The sequence below is a fragment of the Aulostomus chinensis genome, chromosome 20, assembly GCF_037954235.1.
Source record: "Aulostomus chinensis isolate RoL2024-O1b breed Wild chromosome 20, RoL_Achi_v1.0, whole genome shotgun sequence".
Classification (NCBI taxonomy): domain Eukaryota; kingdom Metazoa; phylum Chordata; class Actinopteri; order Syngnathiformes; family Aulostomidae; genus Aulostomus; species Aulostomus chinensis.
In genome coordinates this window covers 14,659,013-14,678,870 of record NC_141339.1, presented here as the reverse complement: position 1 = coordinate 14,678,870, position 19,858 = coordinate 14,659,013, and the positions used below count along the sequence as shown (strand labels likewise).

General features: G+C 41.3%; 1 protein-coding gene across 3 annotated transcripts in view; it reads right to left on the bottom strand.

The window, feature by feature from the left end:
- The window catches only part of stxbp5a (syntaxin binding protein 5a (tomosyn)), a 101,913-nt gene that overhangs the window by 11,522 nt on the left and 70,533 nt on the right, over positions 1 to 19,858 (bottom strand). For all 3 annotated transcript variants that reach the window (XM_086189337.1, XM_086189336.1, XM_086189338.1), the window contains exons 8-18: positions 15,846 to 15,969; positions 14,193 to 14,271; positions 12,943 to 13,097; positions 10,050 to 10,122; positions 9,733 to 9,880; positions 7,173 to 7,240; positions 6,298 to 6,338; positions 5,408 to 5,628; positions 3,260 to 3,441; positions 2,737 to 2,862; positions 1,518 to 1,669 (exon numbers count right to left, since the gene is read on the bottom strand). In XM_086189337.1, the coding sequence (XP_086045463.1) occupies positions 1,518 to 1,669; positions 2,737 to 2,862; positions 3,260 to 3,441; positions 5,408 to 5,628; positions 6,298 to 6,338; positions 7,173 to 7,240; positions 9,733 to 9,880; positions 10,050 to 10,122; positions 12,943 to 13,097; positions 14,193 to 14,271; positions 15,846 to 15,969 (1,369 nt within the window). The remainder of the gene's footprint in view (positions 1 to 1,517; positions 1,670 to 2,736; positions 2,863 to 3,259; positions 3,442 to 5,407; positions 5,629 to 6,297; positions 6,339 to 7,172; positions 7,241 to 9,732; positions 9,881 to 10,049; positions 10,123 to 12,942; positions 13,098 to 14,192; positions 14,272 to 15,845; positions 15,970 to 19,858) is intronic.

The window sequence follows — 19,858 nt, the reverse complement described above, 5'->3', positions numbered from 1 at the left end:
ATCCACTTGTAATGCTGCATCCTCCCTTTCCTGCATGACTGTGTGTGTGTGTGTGTGTGTGTGTGTGTGTGTGTGTGTGTGTGTGTGTGTGTGTGACATTGTCCTGCGAGGCAGAAAGCCAAGCAGACAGCAGTCCCTGTTGGCAGGGAAGCACAGCTGGACGCCTGATTACTGCTCACACTCGCCAAGATCTGACAGGTGCCCGCCCACTGCTTACCATTCACTTACACCAGATGCTCTGTGTGTGTATTTACATGCGTGTGTTTGTGCATATGTGAGTGCTGCGTTTGTGTATGTCCGTGTGTATGCGTGCGTGCGCATGCACGGTTGCGTATTTTTGCGTAAATACTCACCAATCACTCGGCAAACTCATATCTACACACCTTACTGGCTCATCTATCAAACTTTTGCCTGAGTGCGAGCAGGACATTGTCAGGCCACTGCAGCATCATTTCTGTAAGTTCCATTATCTACCACAAGGGGGCAGTGTGTCCTTCCTGAAAGTACTACTCACACTTTAATGTGAAGCTTGCTGCAGTGGCTAAGTGTGTATTGGTCTATGAAGATTGTGTGTGTGTGTGTGTGTGTGTGTGTGTGTGTGTGTGTGTGTGTGTGTGTGTGTGTGTTTGTGTGCGTGTGTGTGTGTGAGAGAGAAGGAGAGTGGTAAATGAACAATGAAAGTCAAGCGAAGGAGGAGTGTTTGTCTCAGTCTTGTGTTGAAGTCACCATTTTAGCTGCAGGTGGATCAGGAAGGAGAACCTCTGGTGTTACAACACCACTGGTTATACTCCAGCTGCACAAAAACATTTTGTTCCCAAAAAGTCCTCAACTTACAAAAAAAAAAAAAAAAAACATGATAACAAAATCCGATTTTGCCACTCTGTGTATTTCAGGGCTTATTTTTGTGATTGAATTTTTTTTTTTTTGCTGTATAATCCCTCGATCTGCTACAAGAGTGTGTGTGTGTGTGTGTGTGTGTGTGTGTGTGTGTGTGTGTGTGTGTGTGTGTGTGTGTGTGTGTGTGTGTGTTTGTGAACCTATGTTAGACTGTATTTACACCAGAGCTTATTATGATTGGTGTTCCCAGATGTACTTCTTAAGTTCTTATTTGCTTACAGTATTACAGTTAAGTTCACAATCACTGGGGTTTGTAGTAGAGGACAAACAGCAGTGACTGCTGACAGGGGGCGGCCAAAGTAAACTCAATCTTCCATTACTTCCATTAGAGAAACAAAAGTTTATGTGTAATATTCTGTTTGCAGCGTACATACTTCCTCTGGAGGCTTTAAAGATCACCAATCACATAAAAACTAAACGGGAAGCCTTTTAAAATATGGTAAGAAATATCCGTCTGTACAGCAGCTGTGGTGCTTTAAACAGTGTCAAATCTACTTTGTGAAAAAAACTGAAAGGAGAGTGAGCAGGATCTTAAATATATCCCACTTGTTCTGGAGATTTCGACTAGTCAGAGCTTTTGAAAATGTGTTTTGCATCCGTAACGTGATCACTGAGCTGACCTCCGGAGGGCTGTCGTGTCTTTCTCGGTGAACGCGGTTGTCTCTGGTAGGGATCGTTGGAGCCGTACAGCTCCACCGTCCCCAAGTTGAGGACGATGGTCTTCTGGATGTAGTCCACCACTGCCAGACCGCTACTGTTGCCAAACACCACCCTGAGGAAAAGAGACAGTGCCAGTGATGAGGCGCAAGTTGCAGGAAGATGAGGGAAAATGAGAAGGTATAGAGAAGAAAAGATGAAGGTTTGGTTTTTGGAGCTAAGAATGCGAGTCAGAGCACGTAAACATCTCTGTCCGAGCAATAAAAAAAAGGTTCAAATGAACAAATTTGATCGAATTAGCATGCTAAGACCATTCGCAGTTCGGTCTGGATCCCCTTCCCTCCACGTTTCAACCAAATGTTCAAAAATTTAGAGGAAACAAAAGGCGAATTAACACACATTTGCATCCATGAGTGTGTGGAGGAAGTTCGCTCACTGAGATGAGCAGTAAGCGGCGTGCTAATTCTCCCTCCGTGGAAGTAGACGGTGCAGCCAGATGATGAAAACACAGGTCAAACCCAGATTCAAACGAAGGAAAACACAGCAACTTGGTGAATGTCCATGCATTTATTCGCAGTTATCTTCATTATCTATATATCAAATTTTCCACGCGCCCAAGCATAAAAATCGTTTCTTGCAATATTTGCAGATTTACTCAAATCTAGGTCCAATCTATCCAGAAGAGTGAGCTGTCTTGCTGAGGGAGAGGACGGAGTTCTAGCCTTGACGGACAATCTCTTTCAACCTATCAGTATAAAAAAAACCTAAAAAACGAACACGATGTCGTCAAATGCCAGCTGGAGGAACGGCAACAGCATCATTTCTCCAGAGAAATTCCACTTGTGCCTACTTCTGTTCTTGATAAACTGCCCTTATTGAGTCTATTTCTACACTTTCAGCTATGTTTATTCTAATAACGCCACCAGTTGTTAGAACGGGAGATCATTTTGTTTTCCTGGCACGGCCTCATCAATTACAAGAAGCAATCAGGAGCTACATTATTGTTGGGTTGACGAAGAGCAGTTCCGGATAGGAAGGGTTCCAGACGTAGCTGCAGTGTCAATTCCTACCTGTTGACTATGTGGATGGATGAAGAAGAAAAAATAATCAAATACGTGAACTAAAGAAAAAGACAGCAGGCTCTTTAAGAAAGACTTCCATGTTAATGGCGTCTGTACTTACAGGCCGTATGAAGAATTGAGAGCCAGACTGGTGATCTGCTGAGGGGGCTCTCCACTCACCCACACGAGCTGGACCACCAAATCTACCTGGTAACCTGGAGACTGCTTCAGAGGAGTACTGCGCACTCTGAAGAGGAAACACAGGAGGGAAATGAAGAGAAGAGAGAACCCCGTAAAAAGGCGAGGGGATGAAGACGAAGAAAAGGCTTTTAAAAAAAAAAAGTCAAGTAGTGCAACCGCAGTTTTGCAGGGGGCCTGACGGGGAGGCAGTGGCTGAGAATGCTTCAGGCACAAGTCTGTGCAAGTGTGCTTGAGGCTAAAGGCAAGACTCTTGTGTGGATGAGTGTGTGTGTGTGTGTGTATAAGTGATCCTGATGCATATGAGAGTTCAAGAGTTTTTGAGTGTGTGTGTGTGTGTGTGTGTGTGTGTGTATAAGTGATCCTGATGCATATGAGAGTTCAAGAGTTTTTGAGTGTGTGTGTGTGTGTGTGTGTGTGTGTGTGTGTGTGTGTGTGTGTCGTACTTGAGGCAGGGCATGTTGCCTCCATCAGAGTTGTTACTACTAGTGGAGGGGTGTGAAGGCGGACCACTTGTCTGAGGGGAGGCACCAGGGGTTGGAAGCGCTGATGTCTGTTCTCCCCCTCCACCTCCGCCGTCTGGAGACTCGATGTCATTCAGCTCATACTGCATTCGCACTTCTAGTAACTACATACACACACACACACATTCACAGGAGAAACGGTATTAGAAGGTAAACGGAGCAAGAGAGGAGGTTAGTAAACGCATGATAAAAGCTCAACATTGAGAGTAGTTACACAAGCGTGAATGACAGCCACACACACTCAGTCACTTTTGATGACAGTGATTTATTTCCTGTGTCTGTGGGTAGATTGAAAGGCTTCAGGCTACCTCTACAACCTCCGCCTTCACACACACACACACACACACAAATCGCTGAAGGACTCAAAAACACACAATGCTCAATCTCCTCTCTTTTGCATTCTGTCAGTCTCATTAGCCCCACTGACATGTGGGCGTACAAGAGTGATCAGTGCCCTTCTTCTTCACATTCGAAACGCCGTCTGTCTCCGTCCTCGTCTACCTCCATCTCTGCAAGGTTATAGCGAGGGGTCTGACCTTGTGCACAGGGAAGCTGTTCACCTAATTACAGCTTGCTCACGCTGCATATCTAGTCCTGATCATGCATCAGTCCTCACTGAACCGCACAGAAAAAGAGCCGCATCATAAACGAACGCCACCGCTGCGCTTGCACCTCAGTGTTACTAAAGTGTACTAACATGTGATTTACATAAACAGGCTACAGGTTAATATTGTTAAACTTAGTAGTTGATGATTCAAAGCCTAACATGTCCAGATTTAGTAATACAGTCTAACCTTGCATAAAATCAGCAGTGTCAAGGATGTTTGTTTCCAAAAGTTGTTCCTGTGATATCACATTCATGTGCTAGAACAGTGACCTTGACCTTTGACCACAGCAACAGCTCTAGTGCATCTTTGAGTCCCAGTGGGTGTTAGAAGAAAAAAAAATCCCTGCAGGCTTTCCTGAGAAATGCATGCATTCAAGGGGACAGTGACCTTTGACCACCAAAATGTTTTCAGTTCATCCTGGAGTCCCGGTAGGTTTTTGTCCTGAATTTTAAGAAATTGCCTCAAGTTGCTCCTGAGATATCACACACATGCGAGGTGACAGTGAGCTTGACCTTTGACCTTTTACCACAAGACAATTTCAAATTGATTCTTGAATCCCAGTGGATGTTTTTGCCAAATTAGAGGAAATCCTCTCAAGGCTTTCTGAGATATCATGATATCAAGTGACAAAGAACTTGACAATGACCACCAAAATCTTGTCAGTCCATCTTTGAATCCCAGTGGATCTTGTGCCCAAGTTGATCCGTTCGTTAACGAGAATGGGACGGCCAGAAAGACGTGCAGCCAGGACCACACAATGCACCCAGCCAACAGCTGCGTCAAAGCTAATTTCAATTAATCTTCAACAACACGCTCTACCCATGAGCAAGGCACCTCAAGTATCGATTCAACATAAACCAAGTTCCTGACGACTTGTGGGCGCTGGCTCAGTTTGTCTGATAGAGCTGAATAATTAGACATTTCTGGAAGAGGAAGCGTGCTCTCACTCAGAAAGGGTGCCAGCAACACATCGGAGCACTGCCCACATACTTTGATTGACAAGTGATCTCTGTGAAGTCTAGAGCAACAACACCGCGTTAGCAGGACAAATGTTGCCAAAAAGGATTTTGCTCGCCACCAATCTAACACACAGCTGCAGCAGACGTATATGCTCCCTCTAACTCCCGATAACAGATAATAGCCGAGCAGACACACACACACACACACACACACACACACGCACACACACACGCACGCACACACACACACACAAAACAGCGGATTAAACAGCATTTCTCTTTATGTTATCACACTGAGTCATAACACTCCCCCATAAGTCTGAGGCAGAGTATAATGATGGTTTAGCTTTGCTTCTGTGCTCCTCTGTCTGTTGGCATGGCAACCATACTGCCATTGACTAAGCATCATGTATATGTTTCGAGCATCTTAAATCAGCAGTTCAAGTGAGGCCAGTGAAACATGTTTTCTAGAATTGGAGGGGGGGTACTAAAGAGTGACCCACCTGCACCACCTCGGTCGTTACTTCCAGCTTGCTGAAGCGGTAGATGACAACATTAGCCGACACACCAGCCACACACAGCATCCGGCTCTCGGGACACCAGGCCATGATCTGAATGGCGAAGGGGTCTTCGTCTGACACTTCTGTGCTGCCCTTGTCCTCCTTGGACCGGTTCCTGTCAAACACCTTGCCTGTTTTGAGCTTGTAGAGCACCTGGAGCGTTACTAAGGAAGAGGGAGAGAACAGAACAGGGTCAGTTTCACTTCAGGGGACTTTGGAAGCTTTCAGACAAATATAGAACTAGAAATAATAGAAAAAAGTAATGAAATGTATAAATAATACTAAGTATGATAAATACAAAATTATAAGGTATATGACATGAGATTAAATGTATGTAACTGTATGTTATTTACATCATGGAGTTGCGACTATTATGTTAACAAACTCTGTGGCTAACTGTGGCTGCTGTTGCTAGGCAGGAAGTCTACACTGAGTTTTTACAGCTTTTTTCTGGAACTCCTCAGTCTGCTGCAGTGGAAAAACACTATGAGAGTGACAAGAGTGACTGCTCCAGAAATATAAACCTTTTTTCTGTGTTACTGCAAGAGCATATAAATATAGAAAATGTTGAACTGAAAACATAACAGCATAATACTGTCAGACAGACTTGTTGTCTATTTTAATTAGAGTGAGCCATTTTTTTAATTTGTATTCCACTACCATCTTAGAATTTGACTGATTCTTGAAATGTCATTTGTTTTCACACATTGTATTTAAATTTCTGGAAATGAAAGAGACGGACAGAGAGCGAGAGAGAGAGAGAGAGAGAGAGAGAGAGAGAGAGAGAGAGAGAGAGATAAAAACTTCAAACTTTAGCTATTGAATGAACTCACTTGCTGAAGCGTCCCAGAACTTCACCGTTCCATCAGCGTGCCTGAGAATTAAAGAGACAAAGACCAATAGAGAATTGTAAAGGAACAGCATTCAGAGATTCATTTCAATTTCCTTCTCTCTTTCTTTTTTTTTTTTAATCTTACAATTACGAGTGATAAAAGTGGGCTTTGAGTCCGTTGGAAGCGCAGCACCAAACTCACTTCAAGGATATTGAGGAGTCACACCACGTGCATCTCTTTTTTTCAACGTTTCAGTTACCTTGTAAGACTTCATGACTTTAATTTGACCAAATATTTTGTTGTACTCACCCCCCCCCCACCCATAAAATGCCAGGGAAATGGTTTTAGTATAACAGAATCTGACTGCACAATCCTTTTATACCTGTAAAATGAGATGCGGCACGGATACCGAGTCACGTCTCCATTACATCAAACATGGATTTAATGTTCAAGTCGACACAAAATTTGGTTCGAGCATTTTCAATTTGAAACAGTGAGAATGGATCACATAATGAATGCATCCAGAGAGGAGAAACATACATACATTTTTGCTGCTGCGGTTCCTCTCCTGTCATTATTTTGTTACCAATTGAGAGCGACATATTTAAGAGAGAGGAAGTGAGAGAGAGAGAAACCTGAGCAGAATTGTAATATGGACAGTGAATGTGAAGAGAGAGGAGCGAGACTGGCAAAACCTCAATATCGCTCCTTCAGTGTGTGTGTGTGTGTTTTCTGTTAAAAAAATGTTCCTTCCCCGGCCCCGTGTTGACTTCTCCGCACCGAAAAAAGCATATGAACGGAACCCGTTAGAACCTACAGTTCGTTATTTCAGTGGAGGAGAGGTGAAAGTAAGTGAGATGCGAATACAATCCTACCCAGTGATGATGATCTCTGAGTAGCTTTGTGTGCCTTGACCCCAGTTCCCTCCACTAATAGGCCATTCCTGCACAGAAGAGACAAACACGTATTATTACGTTAGAGAAAACGAGAACGGCGGGTTAATAAAAGAAACGTGAGAGGGTTTTCTTCTCCTTTTTTTTTTTTTGTTTCCTCTTAATTTTGCACTGTTTTGGAAGATTTAACAGAGAAAATCTTTGAAACTTCCACCGAGAGTCAACTCTGCTTTTACTCCACATCCCAGTAAATCCATATAAGGGCAAATGACTTTAGTGTCGTGTGCAAACCATTTTGCAAATAAGGGGGAAAAAAATGCCAGTAAAGGCCAGAAAAGAAATCAACCATGTTTCTTCTGTTCCTGGAATTTTTTCTTGACAATGAACAAAGAACTTACTGTACATGGAAGGAAAGTGAAAGCTAATTGATCTCCACCATTTTGGACTCAAGAATTTACAAGGCTAAACATTAAGAAACTGAACTGGCAGCACATTTTCTTCTTGGAGGTCTTATCTGTCCCTCTGTGCATGTTCCTCTGTGCTGTCAGTCCAAAATGGCTGCAGCGCTGTTTTTCCCAAAAAAAAGTTGTTAAATTTCACCTCTTTTGCGAGTCATGTTATTTAGCTTCTGAAAAATGAAAATGTTCCAATTGAAATGGGGAAACAGACTTTGAGATGGTGCTTTGGTGTGCACGAGACACACAAGCAACAGTATAAAGCTCATTTTCTGTCTGCTGAGCAGCGCTTAACCCCTTTACCAACATTTATGTTCTCCTTAGTGCCGTTTCACAAGGAAGCCAAAGCTCCACATTTAGTTTACATGTCAGTAGAAATGTCAACATCAACTTTATTCCTGTCTATAAAATCATGAAGTCAGATAAAACTGTCTTTCAGGTTCAGCTTTTCTCTGTGGTCTAAATGCATGACGGGTGATGAGCGACAATCAGCGTGAACGTTCGAAATTATTCAACGAAGCAATAAAATATTTTTCTTTTGTGTTTTAATCACGTCAGTCACATCTTCATCACCATTAGAAAATTTGTTCATATGCAAAATTTATGATAATCTGGGAAGGTAAACACGCAGGACGCAACCTCATTTGCGTAAATCTCTCGGTGTGTCGAGCAATTACACATTGTGCCACCTGAATGAGCGTGTGTCTTCATCTGACAGTGTGTGTGTGTGTGTGTGTGTGTGTGTGTGTGTGTGTGTGTGTGAGGGGGGGGGGGGTTAGCTTTGAACACGCTGACACATACAAAGGTCGCCGGGATGACTCATAGTGATCTTTCTGTGAGAATGCCCTCCCACAGCTCAGCCAGTGCCTTTTACTTGAAAAATAAATAAATAAAAATCAAGCGCAGCGGCAGCCAGTTTGGGTCAGTACATGCTGACATTTCCGACAGAAAGCCAGAACAAGGCGACGGGGAAAAAGAACACAGGCATACATAATGGCTAAGGAGCAGGGGGGGTCTGTCTAAGATGATAGTGGGATAAGAAAAAAGAACGAGAGGAGAAAGTAGGTGTCCACAGGGAGGGGGGGGGGGGTAATGTGCTACTATTATAGTCCTTTTAGCTTCACACAAACAGAGGGATATATTTGTGAAACAATGATTCAAACTGCTACAAACTCCTCCATGCTACACACACACGCGGCAAAACTTTGCAGCGACAGAATTCTAACAGTTACTCAGGATTGTTCAAATGATCTCACGTACAGTGATGCACTTGGAAATCTTTTATCCTCGTTGTTTGTGTTTTATGGCACGATGGTTAATGTAGTTTGGGATATTTATTTTTCTGATTTGGACTTTTTAATCTTTTAAGGCGCCGCCAAAAAAAAAAAAAACAAAACGAGAGAGTAGCAAATCCACCCTCTGGATGTTGTTGTACTCTTACACATCATTAATCTGTTAAAGGAGGAGTGAGCTTGAGTCATTTTGTGCCGTTATCGTTGATCTATTTTGCGAGAAAACGGTTACAAAATGGTTAGAAATGACTAACAACCGTGGTGATTTCAACAGCAAGTTTTCCCATCATGCTTTATTTTTCCAATTTCCTTATAAACCAATAATGTTTGGATGGAAAAAAATGGAAAAGTTCCCTCAAAAGAGCAGAGTAATTTGGTGTGCAACTGAAAAAAAAAATCAATTTATCCTAATTTGTTTTTGAATGAAGGAAGCGAGAGCACAATAAGTTAACAAAACATGTTTGAAATGTACATTTTCACATTAACTGCTCATGTTTTAAAGCAGGTAGAAATATCACTTTGAGTCCTGTAGAACATGTGGTTGAATCATCAAGATCTTTAGTTTTGGTCAACTCACCACGGCCACTCTGATCTGTGTGTGTGTGTGCGTGCGTGCGTGCGTGCGTGTGTGCGCACGCGTGTGTGTGTGTGTGTCTGTGGTCATCCTGCCCATTGTGCTCATCAGAGAATGAGCGGCATATGACGCCGCGCCAGATGTGTGAGCCCTGTTTAGGAGTAGCAGTAGAAAACTTGCAACACAAAAAAAACACCATGCAATGCCAAAGCGTGCCGTACCTTTTTGCTGTAGCCCTGTCGCTTCTGCCGCGAACCAACAGAGTAAAGTGCTGGTATGAGGTCCACAGGGCAGTCGGCGAAGTACTCGCAGCAGGTGACAGGAGACTCGTGGACAGTCAGAGGATAGGGGTTCTCGAAGATGGGGTAACTGTAAAGAAAAAAGCACGGGGTGAGACCGTGTGCTCCAAGACTGAATCAGGATACACTTAAGTTTATGAAGCTAACACGATCTAGCAAATGCGATAAAGACAATAATGTCAGCAATAATGTGTCAACTGTGAGTGGGAAAAAAAAGAAGAGTAATTTTATAAACTCACCCATTTTGTGCAAGGTCGATCACCACTAAATCCTTTTCTAGAAGGACCACCACAGCGTACGGTTCCTGAAAATCTACACAGAGCAACGGCAGGTCATTCATCACATCAGACTTTTAGTAGTCCTGTAATTCCTAGAGAGGGGACTCCCCTGAGATCTACCAACCATGAGGGGTGGGGGGGATTCCTCAGACGAGATAGGGCCAATGATTATCATCAAATTGCTGAAGATGTGAGGGCGTGATGGTTATTAATCTGTGTGATTTATAACGTTGAGGGAAAACTACGCTGGTTAAATATATGAATTTATATTCTACCTTAAGATGAGCCTCCGTAATAGATGTCAAGTTACTGTAATGAATTAATTGATTAAATTAATGAAGCAGTCCCATCAACACATCTCCAGAGGGCTGCCTGTCAAGCCAGAATGGACGTGAGTCTGCTGCTACCTGCACATATCTCCTCTGTTCGCACACTTTCAGCCTCAGAACACTGATAAGACTCAAGGTGCCCATGGTTGTCCGGAGATAAGTCGGCCAAACATATCCAGAAATTCATATCTAAGAGGAAACATTCTCAGTACTAGAGGGCACCAGGAGAAGGAGTACCTTCACCAATGCAAACGCGGTCAAAACCCCTATCATATCATGGACCTTTACAAAAAAATCACATATAAAGCTAAAACTGCCTCAAAGTAGACTGCATTTTTGTAAATAACCTCTGAAAACCTTAACAGAATTGTAAACATCCACTAAAACCTTTATATTATGCAATGTGTAGCAAATAGAAACACGATATTTTAAATAGTAACAGAAAAAAATCGATGTAACAATAATTGGTCTTTACACGAATGTTAATTAAACTGAACCCCCCACAAATACAAAATGATGCATTTCCTAAAATGCCCTGATACTTCACTAGGGCGTTTTGCTTCAATGTCTATTTATTTTGTAAAATCCAAGCCTTTATGAAGTAATGTTTAATTATATTAAATAATCCAAAGCCTTTCATGCAGTAGTTTATTTGTTTTATATAATCCAAAGCCTTTCATGTAGTAGTTTATTTGTTTTATATAATCCAAAACCTTCCATGCAGTAGTTTATTTGTTTTATATAATCCAAAGCCTTTCATGCAGTAGTTTATTTGCTTTTATATAATCCAAAGCCTTTAATGCAGTAGTTTATTTGTTTTATATAATCCAAAGCCTTTCATGTAGTAGTTTATTTGTTTTATATAATCCAAAGCCTTTCATGTAGTAGTTTGTTTTATATAATCCAAAACCTTCCATGTAGTAGTTTATTTGTTTTATATAATCCAAAACCTTCCATGCAGTAGTTTATTTGTTTTATATAATCCAAAACCTTTCATGCAGCAGTTTATTTATTTTATATAATTCAAAGCCTTTCATGCAGCAGTTTATTTACTTTATATAATTCAAAGCCTTTCATGCAGCAGTTTATTTATTTTATATTATACAAAGCCTTTCATGCAGCAGTTTATTTATTTTAAATTAAACAAAGCCTTTCATGCAGCAGTTTATTTATTTTATATTATACAAAGCCTTTCATGCAGTAATGTTTATTTATTTTATATAATACAAGCTTTTCATGCAGTAATGTTTATCTATTTTATATAATACATGTACGTATAAGCCTTTGATGCTGTCATCACAATTAATGTGATAAATGAACTAATTAATATTTGACAGCAAGATAAAAATAGTAAACAAAATCAATAAGCAACATATAAAATGATGCACCAGGGTTTTAAAGGTAGAACAGCTTGAACATTGAGTTGCACGACGTTTAAATGGTAACATGGTCTTCCTTGCTCCGTGCGACACTCTCTCCACCAACATTTGATGAAAATCTACAAAAAAAATCTCTGTAATCATGCCCACCATTTCACATTTTAATATATCACAGCACATGTGTCTTTCAATAATTACCAGAGAAAAAAAGGCTTCATGAAAGTCAAGAGAAAGACATCTCACATCGGCTATGGCTCCTACTCCTGTTTGGTTGTTTGAAATAGCCTCATATACAGTATATATACTGTATCCATACGTGTGGGTGTTTAGGAATCAATGTGCTGTTTAGCGCCGAAGGTCTCAGGCTGTCAGAGAGCACCGAGCCTGAAATATCTTGACAACTCTACTGTTCTGTCTCCTTTTACCTCCCTGATGCCGCTGCCTGGCCACAAGTGATTCACTGTGAATTATTATGCAACTCCCTCTATCCATGCCAGCGACCACGACTACTTTAAAATGCTGAATTATTAACTTCATGATTATTTTTTATGAGTTTTAAATTTGTCTGTATCTCTATGTGTTTTCCGCACACTCCATCAGCCAGACGTGTCCTGTGTAATCCAGACTCACTAATGTTTATTACCAGATGAAATCAGCGTGCTCTGAGTGACATAATGAAGTCACCACCATTACATAACTGACTAATCCTTCCTGTCGCCGTATATGTGCCACATAATGCTGCGCAAGGGTTTACATTCTGGATTACATACCATTCCGTTTTAGATGACTCCACTGCATGAAAAATGTGATGGTAATTGAATTGAATGATAATTGAATTTGAAAGCTATTGTGTAAATAGAGGAGAAAAAAAAGACAATGTTATATGTGCGTCGGATAGTAGGATCCGGTAAATCCCTCAGAAAATTTCACATTTATTACAGCAGCCTGCTAACACAGGGGGCAAGCATTCCTAAGTAATTAAAAACAGACAGGTGTTTTGCGGATTTGTGTGTGTGTGTGTGTGTGTGTGTGTGTGAGAGAGAGGGAGTCTAATATAATCCCACACAGGATGATATGATTGCAATTCTCATCTAAATAAAATGCTCTGTAAATAAAAAAGGAGCAACATCGCGCATTGGTACTCACCATTAGGGTATGGAGTCTCGCACAGTGTGAGGAAATCTACAATAGGGTAGTCCATCTCCAACACAGCTGTACTCTTTCCGTGCATTACCGTTAGGCATGGCCGCCGGCCCACCGTGTCATAGGACAGACCGCCAGACAGGATTATAAAGGGATCCCTAGAAAATAACACACAGTCTGTTGGTTCATTTATTTATTAAGTTTGACTAATTCGTTGGGTTATTTTAATGTAGAGTTGCAGGAGACAGCAGCCGTAATACAGCGCGAGGCTGATACAGATGTGGCTGTGCGTGAGAGTATGGACGTTGTGCGATTGAGGAAACTAGTCTCCACAGGAGACGGCTGTCTAATGGGAATGCCCGTGACTTCAACTCTGACTGAACCATAAATGAAGTTATATCTGAGTTAATGCAGCATTTTTGCAACACAGGCATTACTCGTGCTACTTGGCGACACATGGTCCGGTTTCAAGCAAGTTCAAGCAAGAAAACTCAGTTTTCCGCCGCATAATCAGCATGAAAAAACTCAAAATGTCCAACGGTCGCAGTATGAAGGAAATGGTTACAGGACAAAGTCCGGGAGAAAACAAAGGTAGAGAGCAGGGGTGTAATGTGGGAGTGTCATCAGCCTTTAGTCAGCTCTGAAGCATGTAAACAGGAATATAAATGGAATATTCCAGAAGAAACTCATTATTTAGAGGAAGATATATATATTAGTTAGCATACTATTACACTATAGAAACATCTGTGATAAGAAGTAAATTGTGCAGGAGAGCTATGTGTCTTTAGTCTCGGGGCTTTCCTGGAGATAAATCAAATTTAAGGGAGCGTGCCTGTGTGTGCGTGTGTGTGTGTGAGTGTGTGTGTGTGAGAGAGAGTGTTGTGACTTTTTCCTAAAAAGAAGTGATGCAGAAAGACATCTTGGTAAGATCAAGACACAGAACTGAGTACATGAAAGGAAAAATGATAGTTTCAGATTGAAGTGAAGCTTTAATCAATGTCACTTCTGCTGTCACTGCCGCTGACCCACTGTTCGAGGGTCTGTCCTGCTGCTGCTGCTGCTGCCTTTAGCTTTCCGTTTGTACATAGAAGGTCAACAGAAAAAAAGAGCTTTTAAACTTTTCTTTCTGAAAAAAGTGGCTGAAGTAACCTTGATGTCACTTAAGCTTTGACGTACATCATCAAGCATCAAGTGAAGGTGTGATGGTGTGAGAGAGAGAGAGAGATGAGGAGACATGGAGCGAGGGATCCTACCCAATTCTAGTGGTTTTGTACTCCACTTTGAGTATGGGTTTACAAGGCTCTGGCTTCTTCCCATCCTTGGGCTGTTTTCCTAAAAATAGAACAAACACAAGTTTCTTTAGCCAGTTCAGCCCTCTCTTACACAGTCCCATCGCTTCATGCTTTTCATGTCATTTCTTTTTTCACCCCCCCAGAAGCTGCACTCAACAGCAGCCAGACAATAATAAAGGACGATTCATCAGAGGGGGGAGAGATGAAATAGGGACATGCAAAAGAAGGTGTGGCTAATCCTGCAGGAAAACCTCAGATGTAGTCAGTGTACTTGTATCATAGGAATGTCATGCATGGTACATTTTTGAAGAGCCAGAGGGAGTCCAAAGGTCTGCATATTAAAAGACTACTTTTAATAACGACGTCTAAACAACAGATATTGAAAAAGACAATTAAAGGCGGACTTATACGCCTTCCTTAAACTCGTCAAAGGAATTTGCATAATTGCCCATTAAATACCAAACTAATTATGCAAGCAGCATTGGGAGAAACAACTAATTAAAAAGCCAGTGTGGTAAAATCCTCACTGCAATCCCCTACACACACAGACACACACACACACATGCACACAGACACACACACAACCAGCTCGAGGAAACTGGTTAGAAGTTCTTGCTTTCATTTAATTCCTTTCTTTGGCTCTTCTCTGCCACATTTCTCACACACTTTCCAGGTCCTTCATGTGGACGAAAGTGCTCTGAAGGGGTGAGCCGGTGTGTGTGTGTGAGTGTGTGAGCGCGTGTGTGCATGTGTGTGTGTGTAAAAGACAGAAGAGTGTGGATTAAAATACGAGAAATAAACACAACACAAGCTAATTTATGCACATGCAGATTCTAAGTAAAGCAAACAGAGGCAGAACATAATTGAACTGACAATAATCCTCCGACAGAAATGAGGGGGCATTTGTGTGTGTGTGTATGTGTGTGTGTGTGTGTGTATGTGTGTGTGCATGCAGACATGTTTTGTTTATGAATCTTCAATACAAAGTAATGTCTACTTCCAATCCCACTCCCCAATAGTGATTTTTCTTTTCTCTGGCAAGTGAAAAATATCTGGAGGCTCAACATGGAGAAAATAGGCTGGGAAACACTGATTTTGCAAGATATTTGAAAAGGGGCGATGCCACTTATTGTACAAAGCTCCGTTTTAATCATCACAGCTGCTCGGTTTGTGTTGTATCGTGGCGTCAGTTAGTAGAGCAGTAGCTTTCTAAAGTCTGAGAAGATATAATGTCATCAGGGCTGGTGTGAGCTTAGAAATTACAGTCCAGTAGAAATATAGGATAACATGTGGATGACATTTACCAACCATGAAGAGGCACTATTGGAGTTTGAGGAGACTTTTGGGCCAGAATACTGCAGCTTTGCAGGTTCAGTTAGGACTATTCTACAGACAATCTACATCTTTTAAATCTCCCAGTTTTGTTTGCATTACATTGGCATCCTTGGAACAAACCATGTTTTATTCACAGTTTCCATGTAATAGGCTTGGAGAATGTCAGTAGTTGGTGCAACTGGCAAAATGTCAAGTAGTGAGTTCGGATGTGCGTGCATGTGTGTGTGTGTGTGTGTGTGTGTGTGTGTGTGCGAGTGCATGAATGGGGCACCTCCTTACCGTGTGGCGTGATTGTCTGTATTGGTTTGCCCTGGCCTCTGACATTCCATATGGTCAGCGTCCCGTCTGAGTGACTGCAAATGAACTGCTTGCCCTCGTGATGCCAGGCAACTGAGTGGATCGCCTAGGAAACGACAACAGACAGGAAGCAAGGGTGGGGGTGAGGGGTGAAACATCATCTGGCACCATCTCCTTATAAGTTTGTGTCATTGCTCTAGTTAGACACTTTGGAAGTGTGTGCTTTACAACAATTGTTTTTATATTCTACAGCTGATTGTGAAGACATGTCAAGAGTCTTCAAGAATACCAGGGGGAAAGTTGAATTAGCGTGTTTATGCATTTGAGAATTCAATGTATTTAAAAGGTACACTGAGCTAGTTCGTCTTGTAAATTACAAAAGCAGCAATACTTCATGTAATTCAAATTTTTGACCTTGACTTCATCTGACAATTTAGAGATTGGAGCATGCATTTAGGAAATTAAACATGAAAACCAAAAACAAAATAAACACAGTCAAACTCAAATGTGTAGAAGGCTCAAATCTGCAATGTGGAAATGGTCAAAGTTCAAGATGTAGCATTTTGGGGGGCTGCAAAACAAAGGTCGTTTTGGAAAACGAGATTTGGGTGATTAACTGATATGGTGACGAGCGAAGAGAGCGAGAAAAATAAGGGAAGACGGAGGAGATACTCTCATCTGAGAACTGTTGTAAGCCCGCCTCGTCATTATTTAACTACTGACAGGCAATCATGGAAAACACAATAATGACCAAAGTATGCCAGTAAAGGGCAACCTCACTTATTGATGCCCTTTTCTTAGCTCATCACCAAACACGGTGAACATTTTGCCACTGAGTAAATATAATGAGGGGCTCCATGTATGTGTGAGCAAATGTTTTACGAGATTTATCTTCTCCATTTTTTTTTTTTTTTTAAAGTGTGCTTGTGGCCTTTTCTGAGCGGAACACATTCGGCGTCAGTAGTCAAATGGTTTGTTGGGGGTGAAATGTGAGGACATAATCCCTGACTGGGTGGTTTGTTTACTACTCCAAGTCAAGTGTCGCCGCGCTAACCGACTGCTTCATTTAGTCCACCTTGGACGGTTTTATATTGTGCCGTTTTTGTTAAAAGTGTGAACTTTTCACCCCCTGTAGTAAATGTCTCCCATCGCTCATCTGAATTACAGTACCTCGCTGTCGAACACGCAGTCGGGCTAAATCAATCTTGTCTTGATTCAACTATCAATTTTGCTTCTGGTTTGTCATTAATCATGCATGATGCTGCATGTCAGGCTGGGAGGGAGGAAAAAGGTAAATGAGATGTTGGTTCAGGTATTGTGTGACCCCCACAGATACCCTCACTACAAAATGTCTAATGTAGTCTGCCTGCAAATGAATTCTATCATTCTTTATGACCTTGCTCGCACAGATCAAAAAAAGGGTAAAAAAGCTTGTTTCCTGAGGAGGGTGCTTCAAGAATGACAACCTTGAGGATTTTTAAAGTTTCCTGGTTTAAAGTGGGATTTCCTTCTTGTCATCGTGACACAGAGATTAATGTGACGTTATGTTGCATTGACGCATTTAATAAAATCTCAATGACTCATTTCCTTTTCACATAAACATAACATGAGTTCAGCTTTGAACCTATCATCCCCCCTCCCCCTCCAAATGTTTCTTCGGTGATGCAGTTTTCTTGGAGGTAATTACAGACACGATGAGTAACCACTTTGGGTGTCTTATTTGAGCTAAAGCCGGATGTGTCTCCTCGTAGGCAAAATGATGATGGCGGTGGTGGGTTGCAGACGCCCAGAAGGAGAGTTTGTCACAGATTTGTTGCCAGAAGTGATTCACCGCTGTGCAGTGCCAGGTGGTGTGGATGTAGTTACCGCAGGTGTCCTGATTGCAGTGTGAAACATTCTGTGAAAACGTTACTATGCCAAGGAACAAAAGTTGAAGTATTTTACAGTGTGTGTTATCTGGAAATGCAGTCTTGGAAGTTTGAGTCTCGTTACGTCGACAGAATTGAAATGTTGTACTCTTCTTTTAGATTAAAATACATCCCAAATAAAAGGTCTAATAGTGTAATGAATGTGAATAGCAGTGAAAGGGTCTGTCTTGTGCTGAGTCTGATTCCTCCCTCCAAGCAATCCCTTAGCAGATTATCTTCCTCAATAACAAATTTTATTTTAATATTCCCAAATGGATATGCGTCTGCGAGATCAGGAAATCTGAAGCAGAAATACTGAGCAGGGACTCAAAAACGCAAAAAAAAGCGAACCAGCCAGGGATCGTCACAAATCAGATGCTGCGTACTTGGTGTACAACACAAATTAGCATTAGCTTGTAGCAGTCGCTGGCCACTTCTGAGACCAACAATAAAACTTCAGCCACGCCCACTCTGTCTTCTCAGCCACGACTACATCGGCATTTTCTGCGTTTCTGTGCATAACATTACACACACAAGCAGAGGATTCAAATCACCTTTAAGCTTATGCTAAGGAAGTTAGCATGTTCTTGTATGCATTTTAGTTGTCTTCAACTACAAATTGTACCTTTTTTGTCTCTTTCTCAGGGATGTCAGAAGCGCTCAAGACAATGTTGAGTTCTTTCCATGCATTTTATGAGAAAACCATCTCCTTCACCCATTCAGATACCAACAGTCTGAGTTATATAAGTCTATCAGTGCATTGTTCACTGTGACAGTCCCAACAGGGAACAATGCAGTGTGCATAATTGGAAAATGAATAGGGTAATTGAAACACATGGTACTCATCATATCAAACAATACCAATTAAGGGACTAATTTAATGATTATTACAATTAGGTCAATTTCCACAGATTGGTCTTTGGGGAATGAGTGAATTATGAGAGAATTCACGCAACAGTTATGTCTCTCACACACCTACACGCATACACACACACACACACACACACACAAACACAAGCAATGTCAAAAACTTACACACACACAATCAGGCATACACATAAAAATGCATATTGCAGCTCTAATTAGAAAAGCTTCTGTCAGCATTGTGTCACACCGGGATACGCAAACGCACGTTCAAACAAATCAGAAAAACAGTCAACCAAAAAAAAAAAGCTTCATCCAAAAACAACAACAACAACAACAACAAAATAACAAGAATTCAAGGGCAAGTATGTCAACAGTGATTTGCATAAAGCAATTATCTTTTTTGTTTAAGAACGTGAAATCCATTCTGTTTTGTTTTTGTGTTGCAGTTATATAAGCCCTGAAGAAACAAGCCCCCGTGAGCGTCCACTTACCAATTAAGACTTTTTCTATTCGGCAAAAAAAAAAAAAGACTGAGGCGAGAAAAATAATGCAATGTTCCTGAGTTATGAAGGTATTCTGCCGTGAAGAGTTAGACAAGAGAAAAGTTATGACATATTGAGGGCATGAGATGAAAAGTCAAGTAGTCAAGTCTCATCTATCCATGTTCACATTCACTGCTAGCAAAGAAACTTGAAGTTCTTTCTCTAGAGATGATTGATGATTGCGCCCATTATGACAGAAATCCGTCCAATGATTTGACATTTTTCGGCGGAGAAGAGACCTCTTGCTTTACAATTGAATCCCAACAAAATCACACATCCAAATTTTTGCTGGGCATGACTTTACTGTACAAAAGAAACTGACCGACAAGTTTGTACAGTCAGGATTTACTTGAGAGGCAGACATATCACTGGGAAGGTATCATCTAAAGTTAATGCATATAAAGTATATTCCTGGGAATTCAATCAATTTAAATGAATCGGCCACCCATGGAAGGCAGGCTTCTGTCTTAATGCTAGCCTGTTGCTAGTACAGAAAGTACTAACAAGTACTTTTTGAATAGATCGCCATTTTCTTCCCACATGTTGAGCGGCTCTATTTCACGTTATTTCCAAGTAATTCCAGGTGTGCAGTCAGTTTGAGCCCCGCCCAATCTCGCAAACACTTTGCAATATTTGTAGAGCGGATGACATAAGCGTGTTAAATTGCTTTTTTTTTCTT